Genomic DNA, 15713 nt, shown 5'->3' on the forward strand with positions numbered 1-15713 from the left:
GACGTTACGTAAACGCCCTAACCGCCGCCACTGGCGGGAATGTGCTGCGCCCGCCCTACGCCAACCACGTGCCCCGCCCCGCCCTCCGGTAGTGAGAGTTCCTTGCGTCACTTGCGCAAACCGGTGCTAGGGAATTGCGGAAAGCTCGAGTCCTGCGCCTCACTCCTTTAGGAATAGAGGCCGGCCCCGCCTTTAGGGCAGGTGAGAAACGGTCGCGCAGTTTGAAAAAAACGCTGTAGGGTGGAGCTTACTCTCGCTGCTGAGAGTTCTGGCCCCAGACGCCCGCAGCGCACCCAGCAGCTACGCCTTGAATCCTGTCCTGCGACCTTTTTCCCGCCTTAAAAATGCTTTCCCTTTTTCATTCCCAATCCAGCCCGGGGTGGGGGAGCTAACTCGGACCCTTCCCGATACTCCCCCAGCGAATTCCAGTGTGCAACTGCAGTTCACGCTACCCCGCGGAACCTGGGCCCACCTTATAGTCCGTCCACCCCCCCCCACCCCACCCCCGCCAATCCGGGCCCGCTGGCTCAACTAGTCTCCCCCTGCCTAGGGCCAACGAAGTGGGCGGAGTCCTGTTTTGGCGCCAGTCACCGCCGCGGCTGCGACAATTAGAATCCTCGGGGTCCGGATCGCCGGCCGAGGGCCCCCGTCTCCCGCGTTTCCTCGCTGGGGTGCCTGCCCAAGGGGACTCCCCCCTCCCGCCCCACAGCACGGACGCGCCAAGCCGTAGTCGCCAACCCGCCCCCCTCCCCCCGCGCGGGCCTCGACTCCCAACGGGCGGGGCAAGGCCCCCTCCCCTCGGCGCGCGCCCGCCGCCACGCCCCGCCCCTCGCGGCCGCCCGGCGTGGGCGGCGTCACCCCTCCCCCCTGACGGCCGGCACGGCGCCCCAGCCCCCTCCCCTCGGATGTGACTGGAGCTGGGAGCCCGCGGGCCGGAGACGCTGCTGCTGCACGATCGCGACCGGGAGCATCTGAGGTGGTGAAGTGGTGGCTTCCTTGCTGGTTTTGTTTTTGTTTGGGGAATTTTTGTGTCTTGTGTGTCTCTCTGTGGCTCGATGGTCACGTTTTAAGACTCCACATGCGCCCTCCGGGTACCCCCATTTCCCCGCTCCCCGCCCGGTGGAGTGTCAGGAGCTGCGGGGACCATTGTGGGGCCGAGCGGGGGTCCCCCCCGGCGGGCCTGGCACGGCGCGGGCGGTTAACCGAGGGGAAGGCCTAAGACCGTGGCGGTGGAAGAGGGCCGCGGTAACACCCACCGTGTTTCCAGACAAAGCCAGCGCTCCCCTCCCCCGTTCCCGGGCGGGCAGGGGGGCCCTCCCGCTCCGCCGCCTCGCTCGGCTCCGCGAGTTAGGCCTCCGGGGAGGGCGGTGTGTGCCCCGCGTTTGGGAGGCCTGCGGCCCGCTGCCCAGACGGAGGCTGCGGCGCGCGCTCCGCTACGTGGCCGAGGCGGGCGGGGGAGCGCGGGCCTGTGGCGCAGTGCCCTTGAGCCCCCGCCGCCGCCTTTGTTTCTCCCGGCAGAGGCGCTGACCACGAGGCCCGGGCGGGCGGGCGCCAATCCCCGAGGTTTCAGGCGTTGGAATCCAGCTGAGAAGCCGGAGGCTTGGGGGGGAAGGGGGTAGATACCCTTTCATTATTTACTGGTTGGAGAAGGTGAGGGGGGGGGAAATCGGCATCTGAAAAGAAATAAAGTTGGAATTATCTAGAAAAGTTCTGGCAGAAGTCTAGAGAAAAAGATGCATGGGAATTTACCGTTTTGAATTTTGTCATTATGCCTGATTTTGAAGCACAGTGCCTTTTTAAACTAAATATTGAATTCATTATAAATAAGATTTTCGTTGCAAATGTGGTTTTCTTCAAGGTTCTATATAAACTCTCAATCACCTAGTAACATTTCTGTAGACTAAAGGTGGTTTAGAGCCCATGATAATATGCTTGGGTATAAAATAACAGTCACTTATGCAAGAACCCAAACCTGCCTTCTGGATTTGTATCCCGTTTGAAATGTGTCATCCCTCCCTGAAGATAGAAATCCAAACAATGCTTGTATTTAGTTGTCTTTTATGTGTCAACATTTTCTAACTATCATGCATTTTTTCTAGTAATAGCTCATCAAGTCTACAATTAAAAATGGCCTCTAACAAAACTACATTGGTAAGTAAATATGAAAATATATAAAGACCTTACTGGAATATTTTTTTCTTGACAGAAATTGTAACATTTTATCTCTGAGAAATATGCATTCGGATATTTATTTCCAAGCCACCCCAGTAATATTTGGGGAGAAAACTGGAGACAAAAACCTGAGACAATGTCTTAAGCTAAGTCAGTAAAGTCATAATGCATTTAAGGAAGCCCTTAATAACTTTGGTTCTGTTATCCTGTTCTTAAACTTCATTACTGTAAATTGCAGAAGAACAATTTATTCAAAAATCACAAATGTGTGTAGGAAAAGACTGAATCTATATCTTTAGCGTTGTTTGTCTCTAATATTTTCTTAAACCTACAATTTGCATTCTTGGTTTTCTAAAACAAAATTACAGTACTGTACAGTGACATGTATGTTCTGCCCTTATCAAGTTTTACATTTTTTAAAAATCAAAATATTGGGGCTTAGAATGTAGCCTTGCCTATTGTGCTTAAAGCCCTCTGTTCAATTCCCTAGTACCACATAAACCAAAAAGGGTGGAAGTGGCACCATGGCCCTAGTGGTAGAATACTAGCCTTGAGCCCTCAGAGACAGTGCCCAGACCCTGAGTTCAAGCCCCAGAACTGGGGTGTGTGTGTGTGTGTGTGTGTGTGTGTGTGTGTGTACATTTCCATGAAAACCATGGAACTTCTGAGGTGTGGTTCTCACAGTATAAGGTCTGAGCCATCAATGATGAGAAAGACATCAAGCATCTTTCTCCAGGATTGAGCTGAACTTCATATTTGTCAGCAAAGCAAGACAATTTCCTTTACTATATGATACCAGTATTATTCAAGTATTGTATAGGGAAGGAATAAGCTGTCCATGAGCCTTTGAGAATGCATACATAAAGGTACAGAAAGTAAGCCAGTTGAAGCCCACTGCAATTAAGTTGCCTTAGCACAATATTTGATAATCTGTGTCTTAATTTGCTAGTATATAATGACTTTCTCTTTTCTTAAAGGATCACAAATTGATCCGTTTAGAAGCTCTCAAAGTAACTCATTTTAAAATAATTGAATTAGTGTTTCAATTTAAATAGGACAGAGTATCTTTTAAGTTAAAAATTGGAATCTATTTTGCCTTCAAAATCCATTCCATGCTTGGAGAAACTGCTGGCTTGAGCCAAGTACATACTTACATTTAAGAGAAAAAGTGAAAGTGGCTTATGAGTGTGCTGGTAGTGACAGTGGCGTTTTCCTGCTCTTTCAGTACAGTATTTTTTGTCATTGTTTCTTAAAGGAGGTGTTTTTTGGTTTGGTCTGTTTTTTTCTTTTTTTTTAAGTCTAGTCTCTTCAGGAACAGGAGTTTTTTGTTGTTGTTGTTTTGTTTTTTAGGACCAATATCTAGTAAAAATTTATTCCAAGCCTGGCATGGTGGCGCACATCTGTAATCCTAGCTAATCAGGAGGCTTAAATCTGAGGATCAAGGTTCAAAGCCAGCTCTGGCACAAAAGAACCTGAGACTCTTATTTCCAGTTAACCTATAGAAAACAGGAGGTAGGTTTTGGCTCCAGAGTAAGGCCATAGCCTTGAGCTGAAGAGTGCAAGGATATAGCCCAGGCCAAGTTCAAGCCCCATGACCCACCCCCTCAAAAAATTCCAATTGCTTTGTTCCCATTATCTCTTAGCTTTTTTTGGATTGGGGGGGAGGGCTTGAACTGTGGGCCTAGACACTGTCCCTGAGCTCTTCAGCTCAAGGCTACCACCCTACCCCTTGAGCCACAGGGCCAAACTTTTGGTTTTCTAGTGGTTAGTTGAAGATAAGAATCTCTAGGGTCTTTAGTGCCTGAGCTGGCTTTGAACTGCCATCCTCAGATCTTGCTTTCAGCCTCCTGAGTAACTAGGATTACTGGTGTGAGCCACTGCGCCCCATGAAATCTTTTATTTTCTTTTTTTTGCCAGTTCCAGGGCTTGAACTGAGGGCCTAGTACTGTCCTTGGGCATTCTCAAGGCTGGAGCTCTACCACTTGACCACAGCACCACTTCTGGTTTTCTCTATGTATGTGGTACTGAGGAATGGAATCTCAGTCTTTGTGCGTGCTAGGCAAACACTGCCACTAGGCCAAACTCCTGGCCCCCAAATTCTACATAAGTAATATACCAAAGAGGAAGGGACCAACTTGCTCCTCTTTAGTGTAAATTTACTTGGCAACCAGTTTACCTGATTTCTTTGAGAAACCAGGAAGAAGTGGTTTTGTTTTTTCCTTGCACATTCAAGAAATGAAATGATCCAGATTCAGAAACACCTTAATCATCCTTCCCGCCCCCCCCCCCCCCAGCCTAACTTTTCCTGGATGATATGTCTGTCAGTGCCTGCACCATGAGAAAAGTCTCAATCTGTGTTTTCATTCTATCACTAATCTTTTTTTGTGTGTGTATGTGTGGGTCTTTGGGCTTGAACTGGGCCTGAGTGCTGTCCCTAAGCTCTTCAGCTCAAGGCTACCACCCTACCTCTGAGCCAACCCCCACTTCCGTTTTTCTAGAGGTTGATTGGAGATAAGAGTCTCAAGATCCTTTTGTACCTGGGCTGACTTTGAACCTTGATCCTCAGATCTCAGCTTCCTGAGTAGTTAGGGTTGCAGGTGTGAATCACCTCTCCTGCCATTAATCTTTTTCTGTACCCTTGAGGCTTTAAATGTTGGTGTTTGTATTGGGAAAGGATGTGTGTCCTAGAGCTAGTTTTAACCTGTCTACCAGACTATTTATTCTTTGTATCATTTCCTGACACTTTCTGGTTATAAGTGCCCAGTGTGACAGTATATGTGATTTATCCTTTAAAATGTACTCCAAGTCTTCTTAAAAGTGTTTCTTAATTTGTCTTTTAGCAAAAAATGGGAAAGAAACAAAACGGAAAGAGTAAAAAAGTTGAAGAAGCAGAGCCTGAAGAATTTGTTGTGGAAAAAGTACTGGACCGGCGTGTAGTGAATGGGAAGGTAGAATATTTCCTGAAGTGGAAGGGATTTACAGAGTAAGAAACTTGTCTTTTACTTTCAGTTGCACAGAGGTGACCTTAAAATTCTAAAAACATCTGTAGTTCTAGGTTATCTTGTGATCTCTTTTAAGGCCAAGGATAGGATATATCAGGCACTACTGGCTTCCATCTCTCTGGGAGACTGATTCTAAGGATCATAGTCCCAAACCAACACAGGCAAAAAAGTTTTCAAGGCCTTATCTCAATGCAAGAAGTCAGGTGTAGTGCCATGCGACTGTCCACCAACTACTGGAGGAACTGGGGCAGAAATAAATACCCTATCTCAAAGTAATGCGTGCAAAAATGGCTGGATAGCTCTGCAGTAGACTGCCTGATAAGTTTGAGGCTCTGAATTTCGAACTACAGTATGTGGTGAGTTTTTATTTTCATTTTATTTTTATTTTTTTTTATTTTTTTTGCCAGTCCTGGGCTTGAGCTCAGAGCTTGAGCACTGTCCTTGGACTTTCTCAAGGCTAGAGCTCTACCACTTGAGCCTCAGCACCATTTCGGGCTTTTTTTCTATGTATGTGGTACCAAAGAATCGAACCCAGGTCTTCGTGCATGCTAGGCAAGCACTTTAACCACTAGGCCAAACTCCCAGCCTGTGGTGAGTTTTTAAAAGGCCAAGACTTAGGCTAGGCACAGTCCTGTGTCCTAGATACTTAGGAGGCTAAGATCTGAGGATCAGCATTCAAAACCAGCCTGGGCACTGAAGAACTTGAGATTCTAATCTACAATTAATCACTAGAAAACAGGAAGTGGTGCTGTGGCTCTAGGGGTAGGATGGTAACCTTGAGCTGAAGAGCTCAGGCCCCATGACACCCCCACTCAAAAAAAAAAAAAAACAAGCTTGGGATACAATTGATACCAGGAAGTTGGACATTAGCCATGGAGTCAAACTGAACAACATTTACAATTGACACAGAGCTATTTGCTAGTGGAAGGCTAGTTAGTTGTCTTGTTTTGCAATGCTGAAACAAGTTCTTATGTGCAGTTGAGTTTTTTTGTGCTTAGACTCTATGGTACTACCCCATGGATGCTCTCTGACATGAGTATTCATTCCTTCCTAGTAGGCTTCCTGAAACTAGGACAAAACATTCCTCAAACTTCATGATCAGATCAGAGATTAGGCTTTTTCAGTTTCTAGGCTTAACCTGGACATTAGTTTTTTGTTGCCCAGCATCCATTCCATCTCATTCAGACAAACTCCCTGATACATCTTGGAACTGTTTCTTCCCAATACTGCTTCAAGTTTATCCGGTGATGCTCAGCCCTAGGAGGGTTACTGAATTGTGAGAGAAAAGTTTTCTTTACTGAGAATGTTTTAGCTTTGGGATGAAAAACTCAAACCAGTATATCAGTATGTTGAATGAGTCAGTCAGAAAATAAAGTCAGCGCCGAGGGAAACAGCCAAAAGACTTGAGTCCTGGTTTGACAGTGTTGTGCCGCTGTATCCAGCTGTGACTGAAGCTAGTGTGTATCCCCTAGGCTTTTCAGTCATGTGAATAAATACCACTACCAATAAATAACATTTTATGACATTGCAGGGCTTACTATGTAATGTATTTAAATGTCACTGGATAGTGTTGAGATCAGAATAGTCTACATATTTTTCCTCCAGATAGGGAGCTGAATGACAGGAGTGTCTTAAATAGAAGTACTAACAGTTTATATGCTAGTCAACTTACATTCTGCTTTACACCACAAAACAATCTTTTTTTTTTTTTTTGCCAGTCCTGGGCTTGAGCTCAGGGCCTGAGCACTGTCCTTGGACTTTCTCAAGGCTAGAACTCTACCACTTGAGCCTCAGCACCACTTCCAGCTTTTTCTATATATGTGGTACCAAGAAATCGAACCCGGGTCTTCGTGCTTGCTAGGCAAGCACTTTAACCACTAGGCCAAATTCCTGGCCCCACAAAACAATCTTAAAGCTCTTTGGTCAATGATAGTTACACATTAGTGGCAATTGATGATTGGTGGAAGAAAGGCATGTGATTGTAAAGTAATTAAGTTTCTGATATTTGTCATCTAAAGTTTCCCATGCTGTCTGCATTTAAAGCCGCCTCCAGTTCCTGTATCTCAGTATTCAGTGATCTGAAGTAAAGGGAGGGAAAACTAACCACAAAACAAGAACTGTCTCAAAAAGTCATCTTTAAAGCACAGCATTGGTGGCTCGTTCCTATAATCTTAGCTACTCAAAAGTCTGACATCTGAGGATCCTGGTTCAAAGCTACTCTGGCTAGGAAAGGCCATGACACTTCCAGAAAACCAGAAGTGGAGCTGTGGCTCGTTATAGTAGAACACAAAATCTTAGGGACAGCACCCAAGTCCCATATTCAAGCCCCATGACTGCCTTTCCTCTCCCCCCCCAAAAAAAAGCAACTTAGGAATAAGTTAAATAGAGATAGCAAGGTAATATAGTCTGCAATTTTTTGCTCTTATTATAAATAAGTTTGCCAGTTGGGAGTCAGCATATCAGCCAATTAAGTTAATATGTGCAGAAAATTAATAGTACCTTTCCTAGCATCCCGAGAGTAATTCTAGTTCTGGATAAACTTTGAGAGCCAGAACCCAAAAAATGTTAAGATTCTCGCAAATACGGGATAATAATCAATATAGGATATTTGCTAATTGACAATCATTTCTTTACAGCCCTTCTGGAAAATACATGCCAATCCATCCTCTCAGCCTTATGGCAAGGGTTGACAGTCTTTTTCCTTATAGCATCATATATTAACTATTTTAGTCTTTGTTACTATTGATTGGTCTATCTGTACAACTTTTGGGGGGGGGGGGTCATGTGGCTTGAGCCCCGCCTAGGCACTGTCCCTGAACTCTAGCTCAAGGCTACCACCCTACCCTTGAGCCAAGCCCCACTTCCCTTTTCTAGAGGTTAATTGAGATAAGAGTCTCGGGTCCTTTTGTGCCCAGGCTGGCTTTGAGCCTTAATCCTCAGATCTCGGCCTCCTGAGTAGCTAGGATTACAGGCATGAACCACCATGCCTGGCTCATTTGTACAACTTCTTTACTTTATGGGTGTAGTACAGAAGCAGTAAATGAAGCTGGGAAGTGGGGCTTGGCTCTAGGATAGGGGGTAACCTTGAGCTGAAGAGCTCAGGGATAACGCCTAGGCCCAGGGGTAGGGTGATAGTCTTGAGCTGAAGAGCTCTGTGACAGCGCCCAGGCTGAGTTCAAGCCCCAGGAACCACCAAAAAAAAAAAAAGAAGAAGAAAGCAATAAATGATAGATTAGTACCAAGGATTTGAACTCAGGCCTAAAGTGCTCTTACTATCATTTTTGTTCATAGATAGTGCTCTACCATTTGAACCACACCTTCAGTTTTCTGCCTGAGCTGGCTTCAAACTTTGGTCCATTCTCAGATCTCAGGCCCATGAAGTAGCTAGAAGTGTGAGTTATTGGTGTCTAACCCCAATAACACTGGACTTTGAGATTAAATTTTTAATTAAAATTGGGGTTTTTTTTTTTTCTTCAGCCTTTAAAAATCATTGTTTACAGGCCATAGAAAGGGCTAGATTAAGCTTTTGGTTGGCTGGCTCTTTATATCATTTTCCAATTTAAAAAATAACAGAAATGAAAAACACTATGGTACATCTGAAACTATTCTGACCCTGTGCATTTAAAATATATTTTTAATGGTATTACAAAGATAATGTATAGAATGATAGGTTATATAAGGCAATGAGCACACATTTCTTTTGGAACAGTGTTACCCCCTCCCTTGTTTTCTCCTACTTCACCCCCCCACACATGCATACACACACACACACACACTCTCTCTCTCTCTCTCTCTCTCTCTCTCTCTCTCTCTCTCTCTCTCTCTCTCTCCCTTCCTCCCTCCCTCCCTCTTTCTTTCTCTCCCTCCCCCAAGTTGTAAAGTTCATTTCAGTGTAGTGTCTAATATATTCTTGTTTATGAAATTGGGGGAAATGCTAACTTATTTTACTCCTTTGAAGTCAAATGCAGTTAACTTTGAGAAAATAGTAGATTGTCTGTTTAGGGCTGAGAAAACAGGCATAAAGGAAATTCAGATTCTCGGTGGTTTTCAGATAATTATAAAAGTTCCAGATGATGGTGATGAATCATGTGTAACTGAATCAGTATATTTTACTTACACAGTGCTGATAATACTTGGGAACCTGAAGAAAATTTAGATTGTCCAGAATTAATTGAAGCATTTCTTAATTCTCAAAAAGCTGGTAAAGAAAAGGATGGTACAAAAAGAAAATCTTTATCAGACAGTGAATCTGATGACAGCAAATCAAAGAAAAAAAGAGATACTGTAAGTATAAAGTATTGTCAATAAGACTGCTCTAAAAAGGTTGATGACTTGAATTTTTTTTAATGAAAATGTCCTGCTAATGCATGACAAAAAGGATAAGCCTTTTAAGGGTTGAGCCTACACGTATGACTGCAATAAGTAGTTACGCCACTTAAAATATGCTAGTGTTAGCCGGGTGCCCATGGCTCACGCTTGTAATCCTAGGTACTTTGGGCAGAGAGCTTGTAATCCTAAGTACTTGGGGCTGAGATCTATGGATCACTGTTCAAAGCTAGTCCAGGCACGAAAGTCTGTGAGACTTTTTGCAGTTTTGATCCAATTTGATGGTTAAAATCTTCTTACTATTGCATAGGCAAGAACCTTAATACTGCATAGCAGTGGTGGTAATCAATTTACTTCTTGTCTTGGGAAAGATGTGAAAGTATACTTTTATCCCTCATATATTGAATATGACTCTGAAAATCAAGAAAGTGTATTTTCTCAAATGTATTTAAGCTATTTTTTATTGTATTTTATTGCCTGGGTAATGTATAGAAGGTTACAGTTACATTTGTCAGGTTATGTGACTTTATCACCAACTAATGACCAGAAAACCAGAAGTGGGTCTATTTCTCAAGTAGTAAAGTGCTAGCCTTGAGCTAAAAAAGTCAAGAGACAGCACCCTGGTCTGGAGTTCAAGCCCCATGACTGACAAAGACAAAGACCCCCCCCCCCCCAAAATAAATGTGCTAGTGCTATTTTTTTCATGGCTTTGATATCTGACCAGGCCTATTTACCATATGATTAGTGTACTAAAAAATACTCTGGAGCCAGGCACCATGGCTCACACCTGTAATCCTAGCTACTCAGGAGGCTGAGATCTGAAGATTGAAGATCACAATTCACAGCCAGCCTGGACACTAAAGACTGAGAGTCTTATCCCTAATTGATCACTAGAAAATGGGTGGGGGGGAGGGGCAGTAGCATTGAGCTGAAGAGCTCAGGGACAGCACCCAAGCCCAGAGTTCAAGCTGCATGACATATATACACAAGTACTTTGGAGTTTTGGTAATTTTATAATTTATTGACATGAATAAAGACAATTGGGCTTCTTTATACATTGGTCTAGTCTTTGTCTCACTAATGTTATTATGGTTTGAAACAAGTCAGGTAACTATCCTTGACTATAAAACTCATTATACTTGCTCTCCTACTGGCCTATCATGGTAATTTGAGTATAGATCTTTGAATTAGTATTGAATTAGTTTCTAGGATCAGGCAAACATAAAGGATGAGTCCTTTATATGTTGTTTATTGGATCTTAATAGGGCTTCTACTTTATAGAAGAAAAGAACAAAACTGGTTACAAATTGGGTTCTGAAAATAAATCCCATTCATAAGAGTATATTCTTGATAGTAATAACCTGTTTTAAGCACTGGAAGTCAGTTTTTCTCAGGCTATACATTGACAACAACTTTTTTTTTTTTTTTTTTTTTTTTTTTTTTTGCTGGTTGTGGGGCTTTAACTCAGGGCCTGAGCACTGTCCTTGGGCTTTCTCAAGTTTAGCACTCTGCCATTTGAGCCTCTTCACCACTTCCAGCTTTTTCTATGTATGTGGTACCGAGAAATCAAACCGGGTCTTCATGCGTGCTAGGCAAGCACTCTACCACTAGGCTAAACTCCCGGCCCTCGACAACCACTGGCTTTTACCTAGGTTTTTTTCTTTATTCTGGTTATGCTTCTAAATATGTGAATAATTTATACTTAATTCCTAGAAATAGCTTGATTTTCTCGGGTTTTTTTACCTTCTGCCTCCACCTTCCAATATGTACTAAGATTCTATCTCTTAAAGGGAAGAGAAAAGAACATAAATTTATCACCAGAAATAAAAATTTTCCATTGTATCACATAGTTTTGCCCTTGATGGCACTGGAAGTCAACTTTCTTTTGCTGGTGTGGGACTTGAACTATAAGCCTGGGCATTGTCCTTGAGCTCTTCAGCTCAAGGCTGGTGTTCTGCTACTTGAGCCACAGCATCACTTCTGTTTTTCTGGTGGTTAATTAAAGATACGAATCTCATGACTTTCTTGCTTGGGCTGGCTTTAAACAGAGATCCTCAGATCTCAGCTTCCTGAATAAGCTGTGAGCCACTGCGCCCAACCTGGAAGTCTGCTTTGTTAATTCAGAATGTACTTAGAAATGAACATTCTACAATATCAAACTTGCTTTTCTCCTTGTAAAATTAATGGAAATGACAACATGTTTTAGGGCCAAATGCAGGTTCTTGTCTAGTTGTTTCTGTTTCACTATGGAAGGTCTTGAAGCTTTATCTTGTGAAGACAGTGTTTTAGTTTTGTAGTATAGAAAATTGTATGGAGTCGGTCACAGTGGCTCATGCCTGTGATTCTAGCTACTCAGGAGGCTGAGATCTTAGGATCAAAGCCAGCCTGGGCACTAAAGAACAGGAGACTCTTACTCCAGTTAACCACTAGAAAACTGGAAGTGGTGCTGAGGTCCATGGGGTAGGTGTGGTAGCCTCGAGCTGTAGACCTGGGGATAACACAGGCCCTGGGGTAGGGCAGTAGCCTTGAGCTAAAGAGCTCAGGGACAGCACCCAGAGTCCAAGCCCCACGACTGCCCCCCCCCCCAAAAAAAAAATTGTATGGAAACACTTCAACACTTACCCTCTTTCAAACAGGCTGACAAACCAAGGGGCTTTGCTAGAGGCCTAGATCCTGAACGAATAATTGGTGCCACCGACAGCAGTGGCGAATTGATGTTTCTCATGAAATGGTAAGTATGCGGGTAATTTTTTCATTCATTCATTCATTTATTCATTTATTTGCCAATCCTGGGGCTTGAACTCAGGGCCTGAGCACCATCCTTGTGTTTTCATCAAAGCTAGCACTCAGTCATTTGAGCCATAGCACCACTTCCTGCTGTTTTCAGTATATGTGCTACCAAGGAATTGAACTTAGCATTGTACATGCTAGGCAAGCGTTCTGCCACTAAGGCACATTCCCAGCCCTCTCAAATTTTTTTTCCTAATTCCTTCATTCTTTTTTATTTATTTTTTGGGGGGGGTCAGTCCTGGGACTCTGTTAACTTTTATTTTATTTTTTTGCCAGTCCTGGGCTTGAGCTCAGGGCCTGAGCACTGGCTTGGACTTTCACAAGGATAGAACTCTACCACTTGAACCACAGCACCACTTCTGGCTTTTTCTATGTATGTGGTACTGAGGAATTAAACCCGGGCCTTCATGCATGCGAGGCAGGCACTGTACCACTAGGCCAAACTCCTGGACCCAACAGTTTTAATTTTTAACCTGATTTTTCTTTTTTCCTTGCAACAGGAAAGATTCAGATGAAGCTGACTTGGTGCTGGCAAAAGAGGCAAATATGAAGTGTCCTCAGATTGTAATTGCTTTTTATGAAGAGAGACTAACTTGGCATTCTTGTCCAGAAGATGAAGCTCAATAATTGTTTGCATTGTTTTTTATATATATTTATACATATATATAAAATCTGAGTCTTGGTTTTTGAATTAATGGTGTGAAACAACTACATTCTAATGAAAATCAAGTTTGATATGTTGGTTTTGAAAGTAGTATTGGGAGTTGTTGAGTTTGGTTTTTTTTCCCTCAATAGCACTGGTTACTTTGAGCAAATATAATTAAGGCTTTCTGTAGTTGCTTCCTTTAATACAATGGTATATTTCCTCTGTATTCAGGAACAGATTTTTTTTTTTTAATAAGGCAACTTTTTCTGGCAATTACTTAATCAGAACAACTTGTCTTTAACTGCTATGTTGAAGGACCATCCTGAATTTTTTTGTGTGTTTATGTGTGTGTAAAAAAAAATACTTACATGGGTAGTTTTTTGTTTCGGAGATTTTGCTTGTTTAGAGGTGTTGGGCATCAGACCCAGAGCCTTGCATATGTAGGCAAATGATGTATCACTGTGTAACATCCCTGGCCCTTGTTTTATTTTGTTGTTGTTTAAGACAGGGTCACTAGGCAGCTCAGGCTGGCCTTGAACGTAGTAGGTAGCCAGGCTAGCCTCAACTTAGGTCCTCCAGCCTCTGCCATAGATAGCAAAATGTCTTGAAAGGAAAAGTGTCTTATCAACAGCTTCCCACACCCAGATGAGACAACTAAGATAAATTTTGATTTCCTTTCATTAAAAGTTTGTGTAATGAGCATTCCTTTACAGAGTATTAGAATCTGTATACTAAAAGCTCATAGATCATGAGCTATCTAAGACTGCTCATGGAAATGTAAAATCAACTGGTTAGAGATTTCGACTATTTAGGACCTGCTGGCCTAAATGAGTGGACAAAATTTTATAATTGTTGACCTGCATGCTTTTTCTTTACCCTAACTCATTCCTAACATGTAGGCTCAATTTTTTTCAGTATTGGGTTACTGGTTCCACAAAAGCCAGAAAAACAACTTTGTAGTAATCAGAATATTACCCAACTGTATATTGTTTACTTTATTGTAAATAATGGTGAACAGTGGTCAATAAATAGTTTTATATTCCTTTATGTGACGAGACTTTTTATTACCTGATATATAATGAGCATAAAGATGACTTTTCTTTTCTTTTCCCTCAGTCCTGGGGCTTGAACCCAGAACCTGGACACTGTCCTTAGACACTTTTTGTTGAAGACTAGTGCTCTGCCACTTGAGTCACATCGCCACTTCTGGCTTTTTCTGATTATGTGGCACCGAGGAATCGAAACCATGGTTTCATGCATGCTAAGTGAGCACTCTACCACTAGACTATGCTCCTGGCCCCTCAGATGACTTTCAACATGTAGACACATGTTTGTCACTCACGTATCTTAAATAGTGATTTTTGTTGTTGGTTTGGGAGTTTGAAATCAGGGCTTAGGCACTATCCCTGAACCTCTTGTGTTCAAGGCTAGTACTCTACAATTTGAGCCATAGCATCACTTCTGGTTTTTGAGTGGTTAGTTGGAGATAAGAGTCTCGGGGGACTTTCCTGCCAGGGCTGGCTTATGACCACAATCTTAAGATCTTAGCCTCCTGAATAGCTAGGATTATAGATGTGAGCTGCTAGTGCCTGGCTTATAAGTTCATTTTTTATTTTGTATGTGTGTGTACACATGAATGCCAGTCTTGAGATTTGAGCTCACCTTCAGCACTGTCCCCGAGTTGTTTTGTTTTCCCCCTCAAGGATAGTGCTCTATTTGAGCCACAGCTCTACTTCCCATTTTGTAGTGATTAAATGGAGATTCATTTCTCATGGGCTTTTGTGTCTTGGCTGGCTTTGAACCATGATCCCCAGATTGTAATGTCCTTAGTAACAGAATAAAAGATATGAGCTGCATTTTAATTATAAACACATTTACTTGGTTTAATGGGGAAGGAAAATTTTAAATATATAGTAAAGAAAATAAGAATTCTCAATATTTAGGTTTTACCTCACATATATGTAGATATATAGTTTTTGTTGTTGTTGTTGTTGTTTTGCCAGTCCTGGGCTTGAGCTCAGGGCCTAAGCACTGTTCTTGGACTTTCTCAAGGCTAGAACTCTACCACTTGAGCCACAGCACCATTTCTGGCTTTTTTCTATGTATGTGGTACCGAGGAATCGAACCTGGGTCTTTGTGCATGCTAGGCAAGCACTCTACCACTAGACCAAACTCCCAGCCAACAATTATAATTTTTTTAAATGCTTCAAATTATTGAAGCACTAAACAGTTCTCCCATGGATGGTTCTGAAGTAGAAATGAACTTTGTTAGATTCAGTGGAAATTGCTTTCCTAAAGCATTTGATACAATTTTAAGAATATAAGTCAGCCAATAATTTTCCCATATGAGACCATTCTTGTATATCAATCATAACTTTTTGTTTCCTTACCCCCAGGCCCATCTCCCAGCTTTGAACTTGGCCTGAGTGCTGTTCCTGAGCTTTTAAGAGTCTCATGGCCTAGTGATAGAGTGCTTGCCTAGCATGCATGATATCCCAGGTTAAATTCCTCGGTACCACATACATAGAAGGAAAAAAAAAGTGCTGGACAACATGGTGACATGGTTCTGTGGCTCAAGTGGCAGAGCTCTAGCCTTGAGAAAGCCCAGGGACAGTGCTCAGATCCTGAGTTCATGCCTCATGATTGGCAAAAAAACGAAAAAGAAATAGGAGGCTAAGATCTGAGGATCTCGGCGCAAAGCCAATCCAGGCACTAAAAACTGTGAGACTTATCTCCAATTAATCACTAGAAAAGGGGAAGTGGAGCTGTGGCTCAAG

The 15713-nt window shown here is 42.9% G+C and overlaps 1 protein-coding gene across 4 annotated transcripts; it reads left to right on the top strand.

The window, feature by feature from the left end:
- Window positions 1-829: 829 nt before the first annotated feature.
- Cbx3 (chromobox 3) lies at window positions 830-13977 on the top strand. 4 transcript variants are annotated; one of them, XM_090332794.1, is made up of 6 exons: window positions 830-976; window positions 2106-2151; window positions 5013-5155; window positions 9296-9458; window positions 12137-12231; window positions 12791-13977. In XM_090332794.1, the coding sequence occupies exons 2-6, from the start codon at window positions 2128-2130 to the stop codon at window positions 12915-12917; spliced, it is 552 nt and encodes a 183-aa protein (XP_090188920.1). In that variant the 5' UTR covers window positions 830-976; window positions 2106-2127; the 3' UTR covers window positions 12918-13977. The 4 variants fall into 4 exon arrangements, with proteins under 4 accessions (XP_090188920.1, XP_090188917.1, XP_090188919.1 ...); XM_090332791.1 differs by having other exon boundaries at window positions 831-976; window positions 2100-2151; XM_090332793.1 differs by lacking the exon at window positions 830-976 and adding an exon at window positions 987-1245 and having other exon boundaries at window positions 2100-2151.
- Window positions 13978-15713: the final 1736 nt, after the last annotated feature.

The sequence above is a fragment of the Megascapheus bottae genome, chromosome 5 (genome assembly GCF_031878675.1).
Source record: "Megascapheus bottae isolate mThoBot1 chromosome 5, mThoBot2.hap1, whole genome shotgun sequence".
Lineage (NCBI taxonomy): Eukaryota > Metazoa > Chordata > Mammalia > Rodentia > Geomyidae > Megascapheus > Megascapheus bottae.